This window comes from Kryptolebias marmoratus, linkage group LG13 (genome assembly GCF_001649575.2).
Source record: "Kryptolebias marmoratus isolate JLee-2015 linkage group LG13, ASM164957v2, whole genome shotgun sequence".
Classification (NCBI taxonomy): Eukaryota; Metazoa; Chordata; class Actinopteri; order Cyprinodontiformes; family Rivulidae; genus Kryptolebias; species Kryptolebias marmoratus.
This window is the reverse complement of record NC_051442.1, coordinates 21,054,865-21,073,983: the sequence shown is the minus strand read 5'-3', so window position 1 is coordinate 21,073,983 and position 19,119 is coordinate 21,054,865. Positions and strand designations below refer to the sequence as shown.

The window sequence follows — 19,119 nt, the reverse complement described above, 5'->3', positions numbered from 1 at the left end:
GTGGATCTTTAGGCTGAGAGCAAATCACAAAGTGCTGAGCGTCTGCAAGACTAATTCTGGTGACATTAGCCACTAACACTACTAGATATTCAAGTGGAAAATGAGGATACAGTCATATCAGCTTCAATCAACCAAGAAAACAAAAAGTGACTAGAAAACAAAAGCAGTTTCTGCAAAAAATGCAGAGTAAATGCTGAGTGCTGAAGGACTTGGCTCAATTTCGTAAAAGTTAAAACAAGCAGGTAAAAGACTAAAGTGAGCGAGCCAAAACCAAGGCAAACATTAGGAAAACCACAGCTTAAAGCTGAAAGGATCTAAACCATTGCAAAATTATAAAACTGGCACAACTGTAGCTAAAAGCTGAAATCAGCAAAACATGGAACAAACATGGCCAAAACCTTAATTAAAAGAAGTAGCAAAACTGTAGCTAAAAGCTTTTAGGATTAACATTTACTATTTATCCATAACTGTATAGTTTTAAATCTGCATTTTTATTTTTATTGTTTTGTTTTCAATGTATGTATTCTGTTTGTGTCTATTTGATATATGAATGGTTACACACAGAGGAACCTAAACAGTAAAGCAATAGTGTGCATTCACATAAATATAAAAATATTACAAGCGTTGGTTAGTGGTTATCTGACTCAACTGACTATTCTGATGTCGGTAAAGAAAATGAATCAATCTAAAGCTGTAATCAAAGTGTATCACTCTTTTAGTCTTAATACTGCATAACCTCCCATATGGGATATTACATTATGAATATTTATCCAATTGCTGCTTAACCATTGGCTCCATCTCATCATACAAAAGAGTTTTGTTTTATGAGTTTGCCATCTAAAAGTTAGTCTGTCAGAAGGATGGACAAACCCAAGGAGATGGTGGTGGACTTCAGGAGATCAAGGTCCCTCCTTTCTGCTGGTCTGAGAAAAGGACAAGCTGGACTTGACCCATAGGTGGATCGCTCTTCGAGAAGGGGCAGAGCCTCTTCCTGCTGCAAATAGCTCAGGTCTTTTGATGTCTGTGATGAGACGCCGCATGCATTTTAGGACTCTGGCGCCCAGTGTCCTCCTTTTAATGGCTGTGGGTTGGGGATTCAACCTGACAGGCAAAAACATACAAAGAGACAGGACAAGTTGGTGAAGACAGCCAGCTTGGTGTTTAGCAGGAGGCTGGACTCACTCGGAACTGTTGTGGAGAAGAAGCAATAATGAACAATAGCAGACACCCCCTCTACAGCCTCCGGGCCAAGCGGAGGAGCAGCAGGAGGCTCCTCTCACTGAGCTGCGGAACTGAGAGGCTGAGGAGGCGCTTTGACCCGTCTGATATCAGACTTTTGAATGCCCTTTGATCCCTCCACCACTGTCTAAAATAAGTTGCTGGACATTTGAATTTCCCCTCATCTATCTATCTATCTATCTATCTATCTATCTATCTATCTATCTATCTATCTATCTATCTATCTATCTATCTATCTATCTATCTATCTATCTATCTATCTATCTATCTATCTATCTATCTATCTATCTATCTATCTATCTATCTATCTATCTATCTATCTATCTTAAACCAACCAACGCCGCAGAGGTAATAAAATCTTAAACAAAGAATCTCAAAAATCTCGGTTTAACTTCAAACAGTTCAAAACTAACATTAAGTGTCGCTCACGTGGTAATTTAGTATTTTATGCCAGTGCAAAGTTTTGAAAATGTTCAAATAGCCACAGCACATTTTCAGTGAACACTGTGCTGATTTCAGCAAGACAACATGGTTTTATGACAGCAGCAATGTGAGGAGAAGGGTCCAGTTCCTCCACTGAGCTTCCTAAAGTTCAGACTTCTCTCCAGCTAAGAACATTTTATTTGGTTCAGTGTGATTTACTATTAAAGAACACTGCATCTTTTTTTATTTGAGAAACTTTGTTTTAATTATGTTGCAAAACTAAAAAAAAAAAGCTCTTGTTTTAAAAACAACAAAGAAACTGAGCCTTATTGTTTCTGAAATCTAAAAAAAGCCCAACACTTAGTTGTGTTTGCGTTTGTGTGTGGATGTACTGAAGTGAGGACTGAACCCTCACCGAATGTCTGGCGGTCCCAAAAAGAGATGAGAGGAAGCAGCTGGCATCGTGAGCGGAGACAGGAAGGCAGAGAGATGACTGGGATGATACTGAGTCTGTCAGAAATGATGTCAGGTCACCGCTCTCCTCAACGGCTCTCCGGCGAGCTCCATTCATCTTGGCAGATAGCAATTTATATGTCAGGTTAACCTCCCTCCACAGACTTCCCTCAGATATCTTGACTGGGGCAGCACAGCTCCTCTGACAATTCCACAGTGCAATAACACGATTACAGAGAGCCGAACAGAGCTGAGGAACAGCTCCCACTGCCACACTACATTAACCTCCTTTTACCACACAGTCTGCCTCCATGCTCGTACCGTGTCCGTGTAAGACCGTCCATGACTGTAGAGACAACAAAACCCCCCTGAACTGGGGTTGGCCCAAAAGGAGCACAGTTCAAAAACATTTAGATGAAGATGGAGGAGTGAAACCGACACTGGCTGCGTACGACCTGAGAGGGTAGGATCTGTTTTCAGGTCCTGAACTTTTGATTTTCAGCCACTTTTGGTTCAAAGTTTTATCTGATGAATTTCAGATAACAGCACTGCGGCTAAAAACGTACGAAAAGAAGTCATACAGACGGGGGCAAATTTGTTTGTACCCTTTTTGTTAAAGAAGGAAACCCCCACATAGGTCACTGAAATCATTCAAAACCGGCAAAAGAAAAAAAGAACTTTAAACCAAGTAATGAATTTTGGTTCAACCAAATGATTAAAAAAAAAAAACTAATGAAACTGCTCCTGAAAAAATTATTGTATCCTTAACTCAGTATTTTATTTCTCAACCTTGTGAGGCTCGGAGACGTCTGCACCTGTCCACGGGTATTTTGGTTCTCTCCTCATGAACAAACTGATTCAGCTGTCTCAGGTTTGACGGTTTCTTTTCCAGATGTTTCAGCTCCTTCCACAGATGTTCAACAGGTTTTAGATCGGGACTCAGAAGGCCATTTCATAATAGTCCAATGTTTTGTTCTGAGCCATTCTTGGTGTTTTTAACTGTGTTGTGGGTCGTTATTCTGTTGGAGGACCCATAACCTGCGACTGAGACAAAGCTTTCTGACACATTTAGCTCCAGAACGACCTGATAGTCTTTAGATTTCATTGGACTGTGAACAGATTCAAGACACCCTGAGTCAGATGCAGAACAGAACCTCCTCCATGTTTCTCTGTAGGTACAGAGTTCTTTTCTTTGGATGTTATATTTTTGCCTCTGTGAACACAGAGATGATGTGGCCTGTTGCCAAAAAGTTCCAGTTTTCTCTCATCGTTACAAAGGACATTTACTGGGAAGCTTTGGGACTTGTCAATAGGCATTTTGGCAAATTCTAATCTTCCTTGGACCTTAAACTTCTGAATAATCTGTGCAGCTGTAGTCACAGGAACATCCAGCTGCTTGGAGATGGTTTTATAGTCTTTAACCTTAAATATGTTGCTCAATAATTTTCTTTTTAAGCTCCTGAGACAACTCTGTCCTCAGCTTTCTGTGCTCCATGTTCAGTGTGGTACACACCATCATACCAAACAGCCCTGTGACTGCTTTTAACCCTTTAAATGCAAGACTAAAAACACCTATGATGCTGATTACAGGACACACCTTAGTTTAACATGTCTCTGTGGGCAAATTAGTTTAAATCTCTTTTAGGTGTGCATTCGTTTTGTCAAGGCCAGTTTAATTAGCTCTTTTTTAATAATTCTGTTGAACCAAAATTCAAAAGCATTGTTTGATTTTCATTAGTGGATTTTAAGTATTTATTATCATTATTATTTCTTTTTTCAGTTTCGAGTTATTTTAGTGATCTTTGTTGGGTTTTCTTGCCTTAACATCTGGTATAAATAAAAAAAACTATATGCTCAGTGCATGATGTTTATGCATGTGTCCATAAACATTATATAAACATTATATGAAAGCAGTTAACGCCTTCACAGCAGGGCGAGAAATAATTGCAAAAACCTGAAGGAAAACCTGTCTTCATCACCCACCACTGAAAGGCGAAGGTGGACAGTGATGATGATGTTATTGCTTTTGTTTGAGTGTGTGTTGGATGTGAGGGGTGGGGGTTTGTTTGTCTGTTTCCATATATTTACCTTACCCTATCCTAACTTAGTGAATTTTACAGATACTGAGCTAAAGAAGAGGCTCAGAATCATCCCCAACATATATTTCAAGCGCTAAGCACAGTTGAAGTCAGCTTGGTTTGTCTGTTAGCAAAATATCTAAAGAACCACTGAATGAATTTTGATGAAACTCCACAGACCTAAGCATTAGAAGTGAATAAATATAAATATTTTTTGCATAGATTTTTACCCTCAAACTCATAAATATGATAGCTTTCACACTCAGAAAGGCTCCTGCGCATACAAATTCTTAAATACAAGTGTATGAATGGTGTGACGTACATGGATCTGTGCACAAACCAGCTTGTGTGCACACATGGTTGTCATGCCCTGAGCTCTTCACAGAATCTTAAGCTTTGTGATCTCAATCAGACTTACCTGGTTAAATAAAGGTTAATAAATAAATAAATTTTACATCTCTATAGTTGTTCTAAGTGGGAATTACATCTGTTGAGAATAAGTCATTGCTTCTCAGTTCGAAAAAGAAAAAGTTGATTTTATTTATATCTTATTTGCATTTTTAAAATCTAGAAAATTGCATGTGTAGGGTATTGTAAATCACAAATAAAATAGTTTTAAAAGATGCTGCAAGAACAAAGACACTGCAAAAGAAAAGGAAGAACCCCATATGGCATCCTAGACATACATCTTACTGCCAAAACACAACAAATTCTAACAAAAGTCTTATGTGACTCATTTTTAAGAGCTATGGATGGATGATGGTAGAGCCGTTGTGTTAACAAATCAGTCAATATTTTCTTTTTAATACATCACACAAATCTACAAACTTAAGGAAGTGTCTTGTCTTGTTCAAAATCAAAAATTAAAGAACAGCGAATAAATATAGAGATAAACTGAAGTGAAATCCCTACAGGAAAAAACAGAAAGAAATGTTTGATTTGGCAAGCTCAACCCCTTCAACACCAAAAAATATGATAGCACCCAGTAACCCCAGCATAATAAAAATGTGTAGCCATAATAAAGTAGTGCTGTGTGACTTTTAATCTTGCAGCCAGTGTAAAGTGTGGCAATATGCTAAACTTCAGTCATTACGGGTTTTGAACATGAGTGTAGTTGTAAAAGGTCTCCGCTAGATGGCGGTAGGGTTTCTACGCCGTGACGCAGTAAGAAAAGAAGCTCGTGACGTGTACTGTCGTAAAAAACGTCAGAATGTTTTGAACGGACGGGCTTAGCTTAAAAGCTAGCAGCTTAGTTTTGTTTTTGTTTTTTTTGTTTTTATTTTAATTTTGTTGGGTGACTCGGCTTCTGTGCTAGATGGGGATCAGGAGCTTACCATGAAACTCCGGGTGCAGAATGACAGGTGAGCCGTCTGTCGGCTGCTAATGCTAACAGCTAACTGTGTGTGTGTGCTGGAAAGAGACATCTGCTATGGCTCTGTCACTTAGTAACTACTAGTTTTATGACCCGAAAGTACCTGTTTGGACTGGCATTTGGCGTGGGTTGGAAGAAAAGCCTGACCAGTATAGTTTCAGTTTGTTAGTTTTGGGAGACGACACATAAAACTTTATTAAACCTGTCACTTCCAAGCAGGTGACCTGAGTTATTTAAACCAGTCAAGATAAAGTATTGGAACAAAACGATGCCTGACAGGTAGTTCAGAAAGAAACTGAATCTTTCGGGTGTGTTTGTGTCCCAGGAGTGATTTCAGAAGAAAACTGATACCGAGGGAGTGTCCGACTGTGATGCAGCCTGATTCAGGTGAGCGGGGCGGTCACGCAGGAAATGGTTTGTCGTTGAACCTGCAGGCCGAGCTCCACGCCGGGACGCCGCTCACTGCCGCCGACAGCGGGGAGGTGCGGGTCTCCATGGGCGGGAGCCCCGGGGAGTCGAGTGGAGGCGCGTCATCCAGGAGGTCCAGGGTCGGCCCCCACTCCCACTCCCACGCCCACACGCATGGACAGAACCGGACACAGCACCACTCCAGCTCAGAGCCCGAACCGGACCCCCCTGAGTCTGATGTGGACTCCGGAGAACCCAGTGCCTCCATGTCTGAACTTCGCTGCCTCCTCCGCTGGCTCCAGAAGAGTCTTCCTTTCCTCATCATACTGTGTGCTAAACTGGTCATCCAACACGCTCTAGGTGAGGAGGAGATCCACCGCCACCGCCACCGCCACCGCCACGTATACTGCAAACCCTACTTACACCCTTTCTCTCCGTTTACCAGGGCTGGCGGTTGGAGTTGGCCTCTTTACCACTTTTTTATATGTAAACAAAAACATTCAGAGTCAAGTCTTTCTTCAGGTGCGTTCAGAACTGGCTTGAGATGCGTTTATCTATGAATGTTGTTGTGTAAATTTCTGACGCCTGTGTGTACCTGTGTGTGTCCCCAGGATCATTACTCCAAGCTGCGGTGCATATGGCTGCTGCTCCTCCTCAGCTCCTCCACCCTCCTGCTTTATTACACCTTTCTCAGCGAGACACTGTACAACTGGTAAATTCATTCGTCTCATCGGACGTTTCTACGCCTCTGTTCGCCAATTCTAAAGCTCCCCGCTGATTTGATTCTCCTGTGGTGGTCCTAGGATGCGTTCAATACGACAACAGAACCAAACACGCAACATTTCAGAGTTCACAGATTTCAGAAGAATCATCTGTTGTTTATGATTAGACACACTCAGATAGGTTGATGAATACATCTAGTTTTGTATCGCTTACGGAAGTATCCTCGAGTAAATTAGGCTTCAGATGATGGAAGAGAATAAAAATGTAACAAAACTCACTACAGAATGCCATTTCAGAGAAACTTTCAACAGTTTATGGCAAAAGGCCCATTTGAACTCCAAAATTACACTTTAATTAAAGCATTCCCTGAGAGGATGTGTCGCCCGTCACCTTTGTCACCAGAGTTTTACACTAAGATCATCTTATGATTAGAAATGATAGAGCTGCAGCCGTCTGGGTCAAACCTTTTTATTAACATTATGTGCAGTATTGCAAGATGTCATACTCAAAGTGCATGTTGTGAATGACTCTCAGCTACTACCACATCAAATTTGAGCTCAACATCTGTAAAATTTGACTGGGTTGTAGCCATTTTTTGTCTTGTGCCGTCGATTAGATGTGGTGACTGTTTTTAAAATGAGTTAACTTCCAAAGGTAATCAGTTGTAGATGCACGTGCTGTGATTACTTTCTGCAAGTTTCATTAAAATTAGACACACACATGAACACACAACAATGTTATTGTCCACCTTCGTCTTTTGGTGGCGGGCGGTGATGAAAATAAAAATAATAACTAATGTTTTATAGGGCAAAACACAATTAAAAGTCAATTATAAAGCGAGTTAGGCCCTTCTTATTAAGAGAAACAAACATCTCAGGGTTACTTGTTGATGCCATTCATCTGAGTTTTAAAATGTTCCTCAGATTCTTATTAATCGCTTTAAGTGATGCTCCGGGGTCAAAGCGTCATCGAAGATTACAGCAAAGTTTCTGAGACCGGGCTTATGTGAGAATCTCTTTTCTTCCAGTCGCCGTTTAATGGCGGAGATGGCGCTGAACTCCGGGGCAATAAATGAAGTTTCAGTTTTGTCCGAGTTTAGCTGTAGATAATTGTTGCTCAGCTGCTGCTTGTTGTTTTGGAAACAGTTAATTAAAGAGGACAGTTCGACGACCAGAAGGTGTTTAACTGAGCAGTCCAGCTGAACATCAGCAGCAAGAAGATGCTCAGAATCTTCTTCTTCTTCTGTCGGCTGTTCCCTTTTCAGGGGTCTCCACAGCGAGTCATCCTCCTCTATCTAACTCTGTCTTCTGTGTCCTCTGTCCTCACTCCAACTACGTCCATGTCCTCTCTAACTGCATCCATATATCTCCTCTTTGTCTCTTTCCTGGCAGCTGCATCTCTAACATCCTTCTACCAATATGTCCACTGTCCCTCCTCTGCACATGTCCAAACCATCAGTCTGTCCTCTCTAACTTTATCTCCCAGTTGTTCAACCTATGCTAAAAGATAAAACAGAACGTTTATAAGATGGGTGAAAAATGCATTTTTGGGGAAAGCATTTTTAATATTTCTAGAAAAGCGTAAATATGCATTTTTGATACTGGAGCACTGAACACAAAAAGGCTCATTGACTGTATTTAAATTGGCATCATGAAGGGAAAAAAAAAAGATTAATCTTGTTGTTTCTTTTTTGATTTCTTGTCTGAAATATATTTTTTTTTTCTTGTGTGTGTGTTTGCAGTTAATATTAATCTTTGTTCCCTGCATTAGTATAACCTAAAAATGAGCTGACCTAAACAAACAAACAAACATCTCTTTTATTAGCTAAGCAGTGAAATGTCAGTAGAAGTTTCTTGAAATGTGCGGTTGCAGATGTTGCCAGGTAACCAGAGTGTCCTCGTCTTTCCAGCCTCATCTTCCTCAGTCCGACCATTGAGCCGCTGGGTTTCTGGGAGACTCTTTGGGCAGTCGGCATCACCAACCTGATAATAAAGCTCCTCTTCATGGGAGTTAAGTGCCTTATCCTGCTGGTGCCCGCCTCACTGGTCACCTGCAGAACCCAGGTAGGAAGCAGCAGAGTTCACCTCAGGATTGGGGTTTAAGAAAAGCGATGTGGACGACTCCGTTAAGTTTGTCTTCGCCTTCAGGGTCGGTGGCTGATGTTGACCGAGGAGCTGGGTCAAGTGCACCAAGCTACAGCGCCAGTTCCATTGTGGTTCCGTTACCTGGTCACCTACCAGGAGTCTGACGGGACCCCTGGGCTCACACTAGGGGTCCTGTTGGCTTTGCTCTACCTCATATTGAAGGTGAGATCCCACAAACAAGTCACAGATTTTTTTTTATTTTTTTTTTAAGGCAAAAAATATGAAATCCTCCTTTTATTTGGATTATAAAAGTGCAACGTTTTCTGCTCATTTTCAGCTTTTAGGATTTTACAACCAGTCGACATCTTTACTGAAAACTGTGAGTGTGTTTCTAGCGGGCGAGGTAGGCGGCAAATAGCTCTTCACTTCCTATTCAGGCTAATGGTTGAGACTTGGTGAGCAGCTGGGTGTATTTGTGCTCTTCAGCACACAGGCTCTGCAGCAACAAGAGCTCAGTGCATCGAGGCTGGAGACGTGTGTCCCATCTGTCAGGGGGAGTACCGTGACCCCCGGGCTCTGATCTGTCAGGTAAAAACCACCAGAGTCTGTAGGACATCCAGTCTTCCTTCTCAAAGGGGATATTGAAAATAATCAAGAACAACAACAACACAAAAAACAGTTCATTTGGTTTTAAATACACAAAACAAAGTGTTCGTTATACAATGTCTTGTCTGAGCTCTTAAATTGATGACACTTCAACATGGGAACCTCAAACTGCATAGCAGGACACCTCAGGAGTCAAGGATGATCCCTATTGATTTCAAGGTCACAGATTTAGTTAAAATCTTGTTTATGAGTAACATACAAATGGCAAACCCCTGTAAAAATATCAGACTTTCGTCACGTATTTGTCAAACAAAACAAGTCGCAACAAAACCAAAACTGAAGGCGCTTCTTCATAAGTTGTCAGTGTTTGTTAGTAAAATATCTCAAACATACACACATAGACGTGAGCAAAAACAAGCCTTTATTTGTTTCCGTTCAACAGTGATTTTATGTTTTGTTTTTAAAACTGATTTTAGACTTCAGAAAACACCTCGTCTTTGACTTTTGTCTTGGCTGTTTGGAAACAAAAATCAAATAACTTCTTTTTTTTTTAATTTTCAGATTTATTTTTTAATTTTTCTCAATAGCACTTCAGTTTGGTGGGGAAAATGATAACGTTTTTATCATGTTCTGTATGGTAGATGTGGTTTTGTCTATAACAACTGAATGTTTTCTTGCTGTAGTTCTCATCCATGTTGTTCTATTCCTCTTCCTTTTTTTTATTCATTTCCTGAAGAAGAAGTAAAAGACACGCTGACCTGCTTTTTCCTTTCTCTGCCGAGCAGCACATCTTCTGCGACGAGTGCATCGCCCTGTGGTTTAACCGGGAGAAGATCTGCCCCCTCTGCCGCACCGTGATCACAGACAAGGTGTACAAATGGAGGGATGGCACCACGTCTCCTCACCTGCAGCTGTACTGAGCCACGCGGCACACAGGGAGCCAAACAACAGCAAGGGGGGACATCGGTATTCCTTTATATGTAATATGATTTTCTTTTGTTGTTTCCCCCTGATCCTTTTCAAACCACACTGATGAGTATTGTCAAACACTTTTTATTATTCAGCTAAGGGCTGGACTTCCTAAAGACATTATAGACGACACTTTCACAGAGACGTGTTTTAGATTTACCAGCTCATCCCTTCTTCCACACGATTTCCGTGATCTTTGTTTTAACTAGTTTTCATTTGTGTTGTTGCCTTTCTTCAGCTTTCACGTCAGTATAAACTTTCCTGATGGGGTTTAAATTGTGTTGCTAGTTTTTTTTTTTCTTCTTCTAGATCTGGGAGCGTAAGATACAAGTGCGCATGTTTTTTTTAAAAAAAAGCAAAGTATTTTTAGCAAACTTTTGTCACACAACACATGAACGCTGTGTCCTGTGATTCTGAACTCATGAAAAGCATCTTTTCTGGTGAAGGTGTCGGAGAGCAGAGCGGGCTGTACTGTGAAGCTCAACAAAGCTGGGCTTTCTTTCCACCCCCCCACCCCCCAGCTTTATGAAAACCTCCAGCTGCACACGTGCCGCGATGGTTCTGTCCGACGAACCGGACCTTTTTTTTTTCTCTCTCTCTCTGCGTACGTTAACATGAAGAGGGGCGCTTCGCTTGTCATTTTAATGCCTTTTCACTTAAAATGTAGCGGCTAAGCAAAGAAAATTACAGGTAAAAATAAACCCTGAGACTTCATTCAGAAGGAACAGGATGCATTACAGGAGAGAGAAGAATAAAAGACTGTTCCACAATCAGAACAAGAGAGGAATGGGGCAGAAACCTGTTAATATTCATATAGAAACATATATACCTACTCTAAATTGTCACTAGGCACTGACTGAGCTTTAACATTTATCATGTTGTGGAATTTGACAATCTGACGTTTATTTCAAAACGCTGGGGCAGAATTACGAGCACCTGCGGTGTTTTTCTGTCAGGTGAAATCATTGAGAAAAGAAATCGGACAACGGACGGATTCGTGCTGAAACTGAACGCCTCACGGAGCAGCTGATGAGTTCTGATGGCGATCAAAGAAATCCTCTTTCGTGAGAACGAAAACTCTGACTTTGAGCTCAACAGAGCCAGTGAAACTGTTGATCTGACTTCGTGGTACAGCCCTCAGCTGCAGCGACGTGACAGCTTCAAAGAATCAACGTGTGCCGTTTTCCTGCGGGCTGAAAATGATAGGAATTGTGAGACTGATTTACACAAATTATTTTTCTATAGTGGGGGCTTTACAGGTTTTGTAACAACCAAAGACTATGATTTATTTTCTATATGAAAATCATTTCACTTCTCTTTATAAATGATCTGAATAAAGATTTCAATCACCATAGAAATGTGCTTTCCTGTTTTATGTAGCAGCAAAAGAAAGTTTCAAAAATGCAAAACCATTCTGGTGCATCACGATGGATTAGAAACATTTTTGAGTTTTATTGATTTCGATTCATACATGATACATCTTGACATTCCTAAATCTGTCCCTGGAATGGGGAATGGTAACAGAAATGACTTTTAATGCCCACCAGTGTTCAGAACGTCCTGTCTGCTCCAAACATGATTCCAGTCTGAGCATTTCACAACAACTTGGTGAAGCAAAGAATGTCCATCGAGTAGAGGTGTGGGAGAATGTTAGGGGTCAATCCCTGTCCGTCCAACACAATATTTACATTTACAGCTAATTGTACACCCAGAATGGAAAAGGCACAACTCCCACTGGTCTTTTTTATCCTTTACAATATGCCGTATTTATCTAAAGCACTGCAAAATAAAAAAAAACTGGAGTGTTCATCAAGTCTTAAATATCAAAACTTAATTTTAATATTCCCTAAAAAAAATAATATTATGGCACAAAATAAATACTGTAAAACATTTTAGGCAGATTTTCAAATAAAAGCTGCATCTGAGGTCGTAAAATGTTTGGAAAATAAAATCCCGCATACAACAAAAGGAAATCAAAACGATCAACACATTCTGCTGCCTTCACAGGAACGCGTCATAAATACATTTGCATAGTGTGCATGATGCTGTGGAAGCAAAATGGCACTCGAAATAAATAAACAAAACAGAGTTGGAACACAGCTGTTGTACCAGAATGGGGAAAAGGGAAAAAAAAAAAAAAAAAAGTTCAGTCTGAAACCAGAGCATTATTGGAACTGTGGGCTCTGCTTGCACACAAACCTCAACAATGCAAAAAAAAACAACACAAAGCTTCCAGGAACAAGCGTTGATCTAGAAAACAATGTCAGTATAAAAAAATGTAACCTTATGGACAAAACATTCAAGATTCTTTGATAAGCAGTGACTCGTCTGTTCGGTTGTTTTCACCAGGAACAAACCAGCCGACAAATTCAGTAAACTCCCAAAGTGTTAAAATAGCAAAAAAACAAACAAACAGCTAATTCTCATACACTCCATTTCCAGTAAAGCTGAAGGAATCTGCCTCCAACTGTGTGATCAGTTTTTATTTGGGGCTAGACGAGCCTCGTACAGCAGCTTCACATCCAACAGGTTTTAGTTTGGCCTGTTAATAGAAACCTGACGTTATCTAACACTGAGAAGCATTTAAGTGCACAGAAAGCATCGGCAAAGCTCTGAGGACATGAGCGGAGCTGGAATCAGGAAAAAAAAAAAAAAGAGAGGCAGTGGTACCAATCTGGCTTAAGAGCATTTCGGGTCACTGTGTATGTGGTCTCCAGCCAGACCAGCGGCTGCGTGAGTTTTACAAATAAAGAGCACGGACCCACACAAAAGGCTTTTGGAGTGTTTACATTCAAAACAAAGACACTGAGCCGTGCTCCTGGAGAGGAGTCCTACAGCAAACTTTCCAGTCACACGGTAGAAGTGGTGCCAGCGTTTGGTCATGACTTGGGTGGAAATGTAGGATGAGTTTCCGTTAGTTGGGCTCTACCTACTCCCTTCTGATCCTCCCGCAAAAACAACGCAAAACTCTGTTCGCTGTGACCCCACCACCTGATCAGTCTCTAAATGCAGTGGGGAAAGAAGGCATGTTGAGGCCGATATGAACATTCTCTGTCTTTAACACAAGTAACCCAGCACAGAATTGCAGTTTAAAGAGCACCAGTAAATCATATAATGCCAAGTTAAGTAAACCAACATCTCTCCAGCTGGCAAACAAGCTCAGTCCTGGCTTTGCTGGCTGATCTGAAATCAGCCGTGCTTGAACTGTTCACATCAGGCTGAGTAAAGACGACTTTGGAGGCCAGGGAGGGGAAGGCGCTGCTGGAAGAGCTGGTGATCAGCGTCGACAGTGTCAACTTTTCAGGAACTTTTTGCAGGTCGAACAAGGGAAAGGAGGAGAAATTGAAAAATAACTAAAGTTCACGGGCAAGCCAGGCGTCATAGGTTCATCCGGAGGTGTCCGGGCCGCTTCGAGTTCATGGGGTAGGCCTGCTTCTTGTAGGCCACCGGGTTGATGCCAGCAGGATGCCTGATGGGGAGGGGAGCCGACGTCTCGACCGTGCCGCTGCTGCTCGTGTCCATTTGCTCCACGGAGGACACCTCCATGGGCTGGTCTACGGAGCTGCCGGGGGACAGGAGGGACAGGTCGTCTGTCAGCGAGGGGCCCTGAGGCCAGCAGTCCCCTCCTGCAAACTTCAGCGGGCTGGAGAAGAGATGGGACACCCGAGTTATTCTTGTCTGCTGCTAGCGATACGGCAGTTCTGGTAATAAAAACAAAAACATCTCTGTCTTCTCTCATCTGCGTTTCGGGTTGATACCAGGGAGGAAAACTTTAATTTAAAATACATTAAAGTTTTTTTAATACATATAAATGCAGACGTTTTCCCACCCACAGAACTGCTGCTCCAGAAAAAGAGAAAAAGGAGCCCCACTGACAGGAAATCAGCTTTAACCCCAACTGTTCAACTAATAATTCAGATATAAAAACATTACAAAACCTTTCAAAATTGTTTTAATTTTAAAGCAAAATGTTAAGGAATAAAGCTGTGCTATATATACATAAAAAAGACTTGAATTGATTGTTTTTATGTGGGATTGAACCAAATTATGAGTTAGATCAATTATTCCTGGAGTGAGTTTCCTAAGCAGCACAGGTCATTTCTACGAGTCAATATTTCCTAAAACTCACCCTGACAAAAAAGGAGTGAATGTCAGAGCCTGGACGGTTTGGATTTGAACCTTCAGTCTCCTGAAAGACGAGCTCCACGTCTTCAGCCATTCCTGGACAATTTTGTTTCATGTGTCCAGATAAACTGCCTGAGCCTTTTTTTTGGAGGGGAAGCAGACCATTACGTCTTAAAAAAACAGCCAAGATGACCTGCTGATGTCACATCTGATCCTCAACAGAAGCTCAGCTGTTACCGGAGGGTCTGAACGACTGTTTCTTAAAAAAAAAAAAAAAATACTTCAGCAGTGATTCAATGCGCCGAGCAGTGTGACTACGTCCTTTGTTTTTTTTTTGTTTTTAGAAAAGAGAAATAGATGTTCAGAAATGTTTGTGATCTGAGTCCCCGATGAAGAACAGAACAATAAAAACAGTATGATGTTAGTGTTTGTGCGTTCAGCTCTCAGTGGAGGGAGGAGAAGTATTTTGAGTATCAATGTTTTTGACAATCCTGCTCCGAGTCCTACAGTTCAGTCTACAGTTTGATCAGCAGACCTCTGCTTGCCTCACTCAAACTAAAAACAAACAGCTGTCGCACCGCTGGAACAAAAGCGCTGATCCGTCCGACAATAGGCTCATGTGGGCCGAGCCGGCTGCATTTACAAAGTCAGCAGATGAGTCATCAGTGAGGGGGAGACTAGTTTTAGAAGACTTGGCAATGACTGATGCGATTCAACAAAAGTCAAGACAAAAACAAACACGCTGTTACCTCACAGGTGTCCTCGGGCTCCCAGGGAACTTCCGCGGTGAGCGGACCTTTGGCTCGAAGGAGAATTTCTCTTTAAGGTTTTCCAGCACAGATGGGGCTACATATGTGAAACCCTGGGACAGAGGAGGTGAAGGACAAAAACAGAAAGATCTGAGTCCACCTCTTCAAAGAGCCTCCTTCTTAAAACAAGCCACAGCTGATGATGAGCAATGAAACACTGAGTGAACCATCTCATGCAATGTGGTGGAAAAGTGAGAAACTTCCAGGAAAATGAGTCGAAATAAAACACATGGGAAACATTAACAAATTCTTGTAAGACCTACTTGTTGAAAAAGAAATAGGAAAGACGTGTCCAGAGCTGACCCGTTTTTTTTTTTTGTTTTTTTTTCCTGTTTATTTGCAGATTACACAACATAATTAGGCAGAAGTGTATTAACAAGGAAGAAACTGATTTGTGTTTAGCAACATTACCTTTTTAACTCTCAATTCTGCACTGAAACAAGAACCATATCCAAAAGTTAATTACTTAAATTACATGTATTCCTTGTTCCTAACTTTTTTTCCCAGATACAATTACACTAAAGCTGAACATAACCCTAACCTAAATGATTTAAAAAGTAAATGAATGATTACAAATCTTTCTTAAAGTGATTACTCCTTATGAGAGTTATTGTTAGGGTCTCTCTGGAAACTCTTCTCCAGAAGCTAAGAGTCAGACACAGTGTTACTCCAGCTGTAACACTGTCTAAATATGGAAAAAAAAAGCGCAAAATTTGTCAGAGCACATCACAAATTCACCGAGCTACTCTGCACACCACGAGCTTATACTTTGCTTGGAACAACAGGAAGCCATCACTAAATAAAAACAACTGACTTCTTGTTGTTTCCTGTTTGAAAGGCCCGCTGTAATGCCAGCAATGGTGATGGTGAATCATGATGACATCACGAGAGGGCAAAGCTAAAACACCGTCAGTCTGCGGGATACCAGGGCAACAGACACTCACCAGGAAGACTTGATTCGCACTTTCACTGAGCGTGGAGTCATCAGGGCTGTCCACTGGAGTCTGGCTGGTGAACTTTGAGTCAAACTGGCTGACGTCATCAGCCGATTGCTGCCAAAAGAAGTGAGTCGGTTAGTCACCTTGCGGAGACGAGCGGCGCTCCAGACTGTCACCGACAGGTGCATCGTTACGCCGTGTGAAACACAGAACAGGCTCCACGCGCAAATCTGTCTGAGCGTCAGCGTCAGTATGTGTGAGTTAGGAACTACTGAAAGCTGACATTCTGTTTGAAAAGTAACCAAAATTACTTCAACATCTCCAGAGCTCATATTAACAGTAGACTGCAGGCACCAAATCATGTCAGCAGGGGGCAGAGTTGTACCATCTAAAATATAACATCTATTTATTTTTATCACAATAAAGATTGAAGCCTATTTATGTAAGATGTAACGAAGAAATTATTATTTTTTTTATTTTGGGAAATTCAGACAGTAGTTTAAAACATCTGATTTTCTACATGGTGAATCAATCTCAAGAGTGAAACAGGGCCAGGAAATAGTTGATCTTTTTTTCAGGCAGCGCTGCTATATAAAAGCAGAAGAAAGCTGCTACAGGAGCTGGAATGTCAAGTAATGAGTGAGTAGACGAAATGCTCTTTCTTTCAGCAGCAGAGATGCTTGAAAATAGAACCGGGTTAAAAAGAGCCGCTGGTTGACTCCTCTTGACATTATAATAGAGCGCTGCCACTGTTTACCAGACATGTCGTACAGCAACAGTTTGTTTTCTTCTTGGCCTTCAAAAAAAAGACTGGGTTGCACTGAATATTGATGTTAGTGGTGCTGAAGCTTTTGGTAACAAGCACTAACGCTGGTCAATGGGGGAAAAAAAAAAAAACTCACCAGAAATGGTTTAAATGGAGGCTCTACTTTGCGAGCGAGGAGGTCATCCCAGTTTATATACCGGAAGAATGGTTCAGCCTGGAAGAAAGCACCACAGACTGATTTTTATGCTTCACAAAGACACGTTGCCAACATATTCACACTTAAAATATGTACTCGGTGGATTCTGCCGTCACTGAGTGCGTTTACCTGGACCTCAGCAGCATCTCCTGGTCCAGCCCCGAGTCGTGATGAGGCACTTCGTTTCAGCAGCTGCGAGAGAAAGGAAAACAAAGCTCAGAGAGTTCAGAGCCTTTGTGATGTTTCAGCAGAGTCCAGTGAAGCATGGAGAATAAGGTTGGAAACACACATTCAGGCTTTCTGTGTCATTTCATCGTCTTCCTTGTTGGCTGAGGTCAAATTCCTGGTGAGAAATCACTCCGAATTTGTTTCTTCTTCTTGTCTTTTGAATAGACATTTGACAAACCAGTACATACTCGCCACCCATGGCTGTAGAGAAAACTGACCCCTGATTGGAACAACGTGGTGCGGCTGAACGCTAAACACGAGCGTGTGCACAAACAAACGGTTTGTCCACACGGACGCAGAAAGCATGAACAAGTGTGTTTCTACTATCAGGAAGGCCGTCAACACCTCACCTTTTTCAGGAGATTCCTGGCTTCTTGTGTGAGGTAAGGTGGCAGGTTGAGTTTGCATTTCAAGATTTTATCAATTGTCTTCTTTCGGTTTTCACCCGTGAATGGTGGCTAAGACAGTAGGGAGAGTCAGAGACGAAGGTTTTGCTACTAGTAATTCTTCTTTTCCTGAGCTCATTGACATCATAGATCCAACTAAAGAACAGATGAGTATGTACTTACTGCTCCTGTCAGCATGTCATACATGAGCGCTCCCAGACTCCACCAGTCCACCGCTCGATTATGGCCGCTCCTCATTAGGATCTCTGGAGCCCTGAGGAAGGAGAAAGGACAACGAGGTGACACAGCAGACACACTACACTGTAAAGAAATGCTGCATGTATCGGCATACTGAGCGCCGTACATGTATTCGATGGTGCCGCAGAAAGTGTGGGTGACCGTCCCGTCGTGAATGGACTCTTTGCACAAACCGAAGTCTGTCAGCTTCACGTGTCCTGGAAGGTAAAAGGAGGTTGCATTAAGTGAAACTAAAGCCAGAACAAACAGCAGATTAAGAAAGGATGGATATATTCTGAGAACAAATGATTTATTTATTCACACTCGGTGCAAACATGATCAGATCACCAGAGAACAGCACAAAATACAGATGGAAATATATTAAGAAGGATTTAAATCCAGTCCAGTTTTTATTTTCAAGAAATTTTATTCTGTATATCAGAAGCACCAAAACCTGCAGGATGCATTGTTCACCAAAAACTCTCCTGCGTTTCTTTATTAATCATTCCCTCGGTGACAGCAAACAAAACCAGGGATTCTTTACTGATGATACCTGAGGGAGCAAAGTCAGGCTGAAGTACCTGATCTGTGCAGATGCCTGACACCAAAAGCAAAATAAAATCAAACCTGGATGATAAAATAAATGACGGTCATTTAGACATCAAATGTTAACAATGTTAACAATTTTTCAAAAGTGTTCCCTCACCCGGACGCGGGTCACCAGGGCCCCACTCTCGAGCCAGGCCTGGAGGCGGGGCACGTTGGCGAGCGCCTGGTGGCTGGGCTTTCACCCATGGAGCCAAGCCGGGCACAGCCCGAAGAGGAGGGGCCAAAGGCGTCGGGTGCAATGTGGGATGGGTAGTGGCCGAAGGCGGGGACCTTGGCGGTCTGATCCTTGGCTACAGAAGCTGGCTCTAGGGACGTGGAATGTCACCTCTCTGGTGGGGAAGCAGCCTGAGCTGGTGTGTGAGGTTGAGAGGTTCCGGCTAGAAATAGTCGGGCTCACCTCAACGCACGGCTCTGGCTCTGGAACCAGTCTCCTTGAGAGGGGTTGGACACTCTTTCACTCTGGAGTTGTC

General features: G+C 42.0%; 2 protein-coding genes across 4 annotated transcripts in view; one reads left to right on the top strand and one right to left on the bottom strand.

The window, feature by feature from the left end:
* Positions 1-5,351: 5,351 nt before the first annotated feature.
* On the top strand, positions 5,352-11,709 carry rnft1 (ring finger protein, transmembrane 1). Of its 2 annotated transcripts, none has more exons than XM_017433590.3 (9): positions 5,352-5,554; positions 5,891-6,333; positions 6,419-6,495; positions 6,585-6,685; positions 8,606-8,759; positions 8,844-9,002; positions 9,118-9,159; positions 9,267-9,368; positions 10,172-11,709. In XM_017433590.3, the coding sequence occupies exons 1-9, from the start codon at positions 5,529-5,531 to the stop codon at positions 10,304-10,306; spliced, it is 1,239 nt and encodes a 412-aa protein (XP_017289079.1). In that variant the 5' UTR covers positions 5,352-5,528; the 3' UTR covers positions 10,307-11,709. The 2 variants fall into 2 exon arrangements, with proteins under 2 accessions (XP_017289079.1, XP_017289078.1); XM_017433589.3 differs by having other exon boundaries at positions 9,118-9,183.
* Positions 11,550-19,119, bottom strand: part of rps6kb1a (ribosomal protein S6 kinase b, polypeptide 1a) — a 19,149-nt gene continuing 11,579 nt past the window's right edge. For both annotated transcript variants that reach the window (XM_017433595.3, XM_017433596.3), the window contains exons 8-15: positions 18,168-18,258; positions 17,987-18,077; positions 17,768-17,875; positions 17,319-17,381; positions 17,130-17,207; positions 16,234-16,341; positions 15,230-15,342; positions 11,550-13,998 (exon numbers count right to left, since the gene is read on the bottom strand). In XM_017433595.3, coding sequence (XP_017289084.1) covers positions 13,734-13,998; positions 15,230-15,342; positions 16,234-16,341; positions 17,130-17,207; positions 17,319-17,381; positions 17,768-17,875; positions 17,987-18,077; positions 18,168-18,258 — 917 coding nt within the window. In that variant the 3' untranslated portion in view covers positions 11,550-13,733. The remainder of the gene's footprint in view (positions 13,999-15,229; positions 15,343-16,233; positions 16,342-17,129; positions 17,208-17,318; positions 17,382-17,767; positions 17,876-17,986; positions 18,078-18,167; positions 18,259-19,119) is intronic.

Coding starts and splice junctions, on each gene's coding strand:
- rnft1 (XM_017433589.3), top strand. CDS start 5,529: ATGAAACTCCGGGTGCAGAATGACAG. Junction 6,496..6,584: donor AGAGTCAAGTCTTTCTTCAG/GTGCGTTCAGAA, acceptor GTGTGTCCCCAG/GATCATTACTCCAAGCTGCG. Junction 9,003..9,117: donor TGCTCTACCTCATATTGAAG/GTGAGATCCCAC, acceptor GCTCATTTTCAG/CTTTTAGGATTTTACAACCA.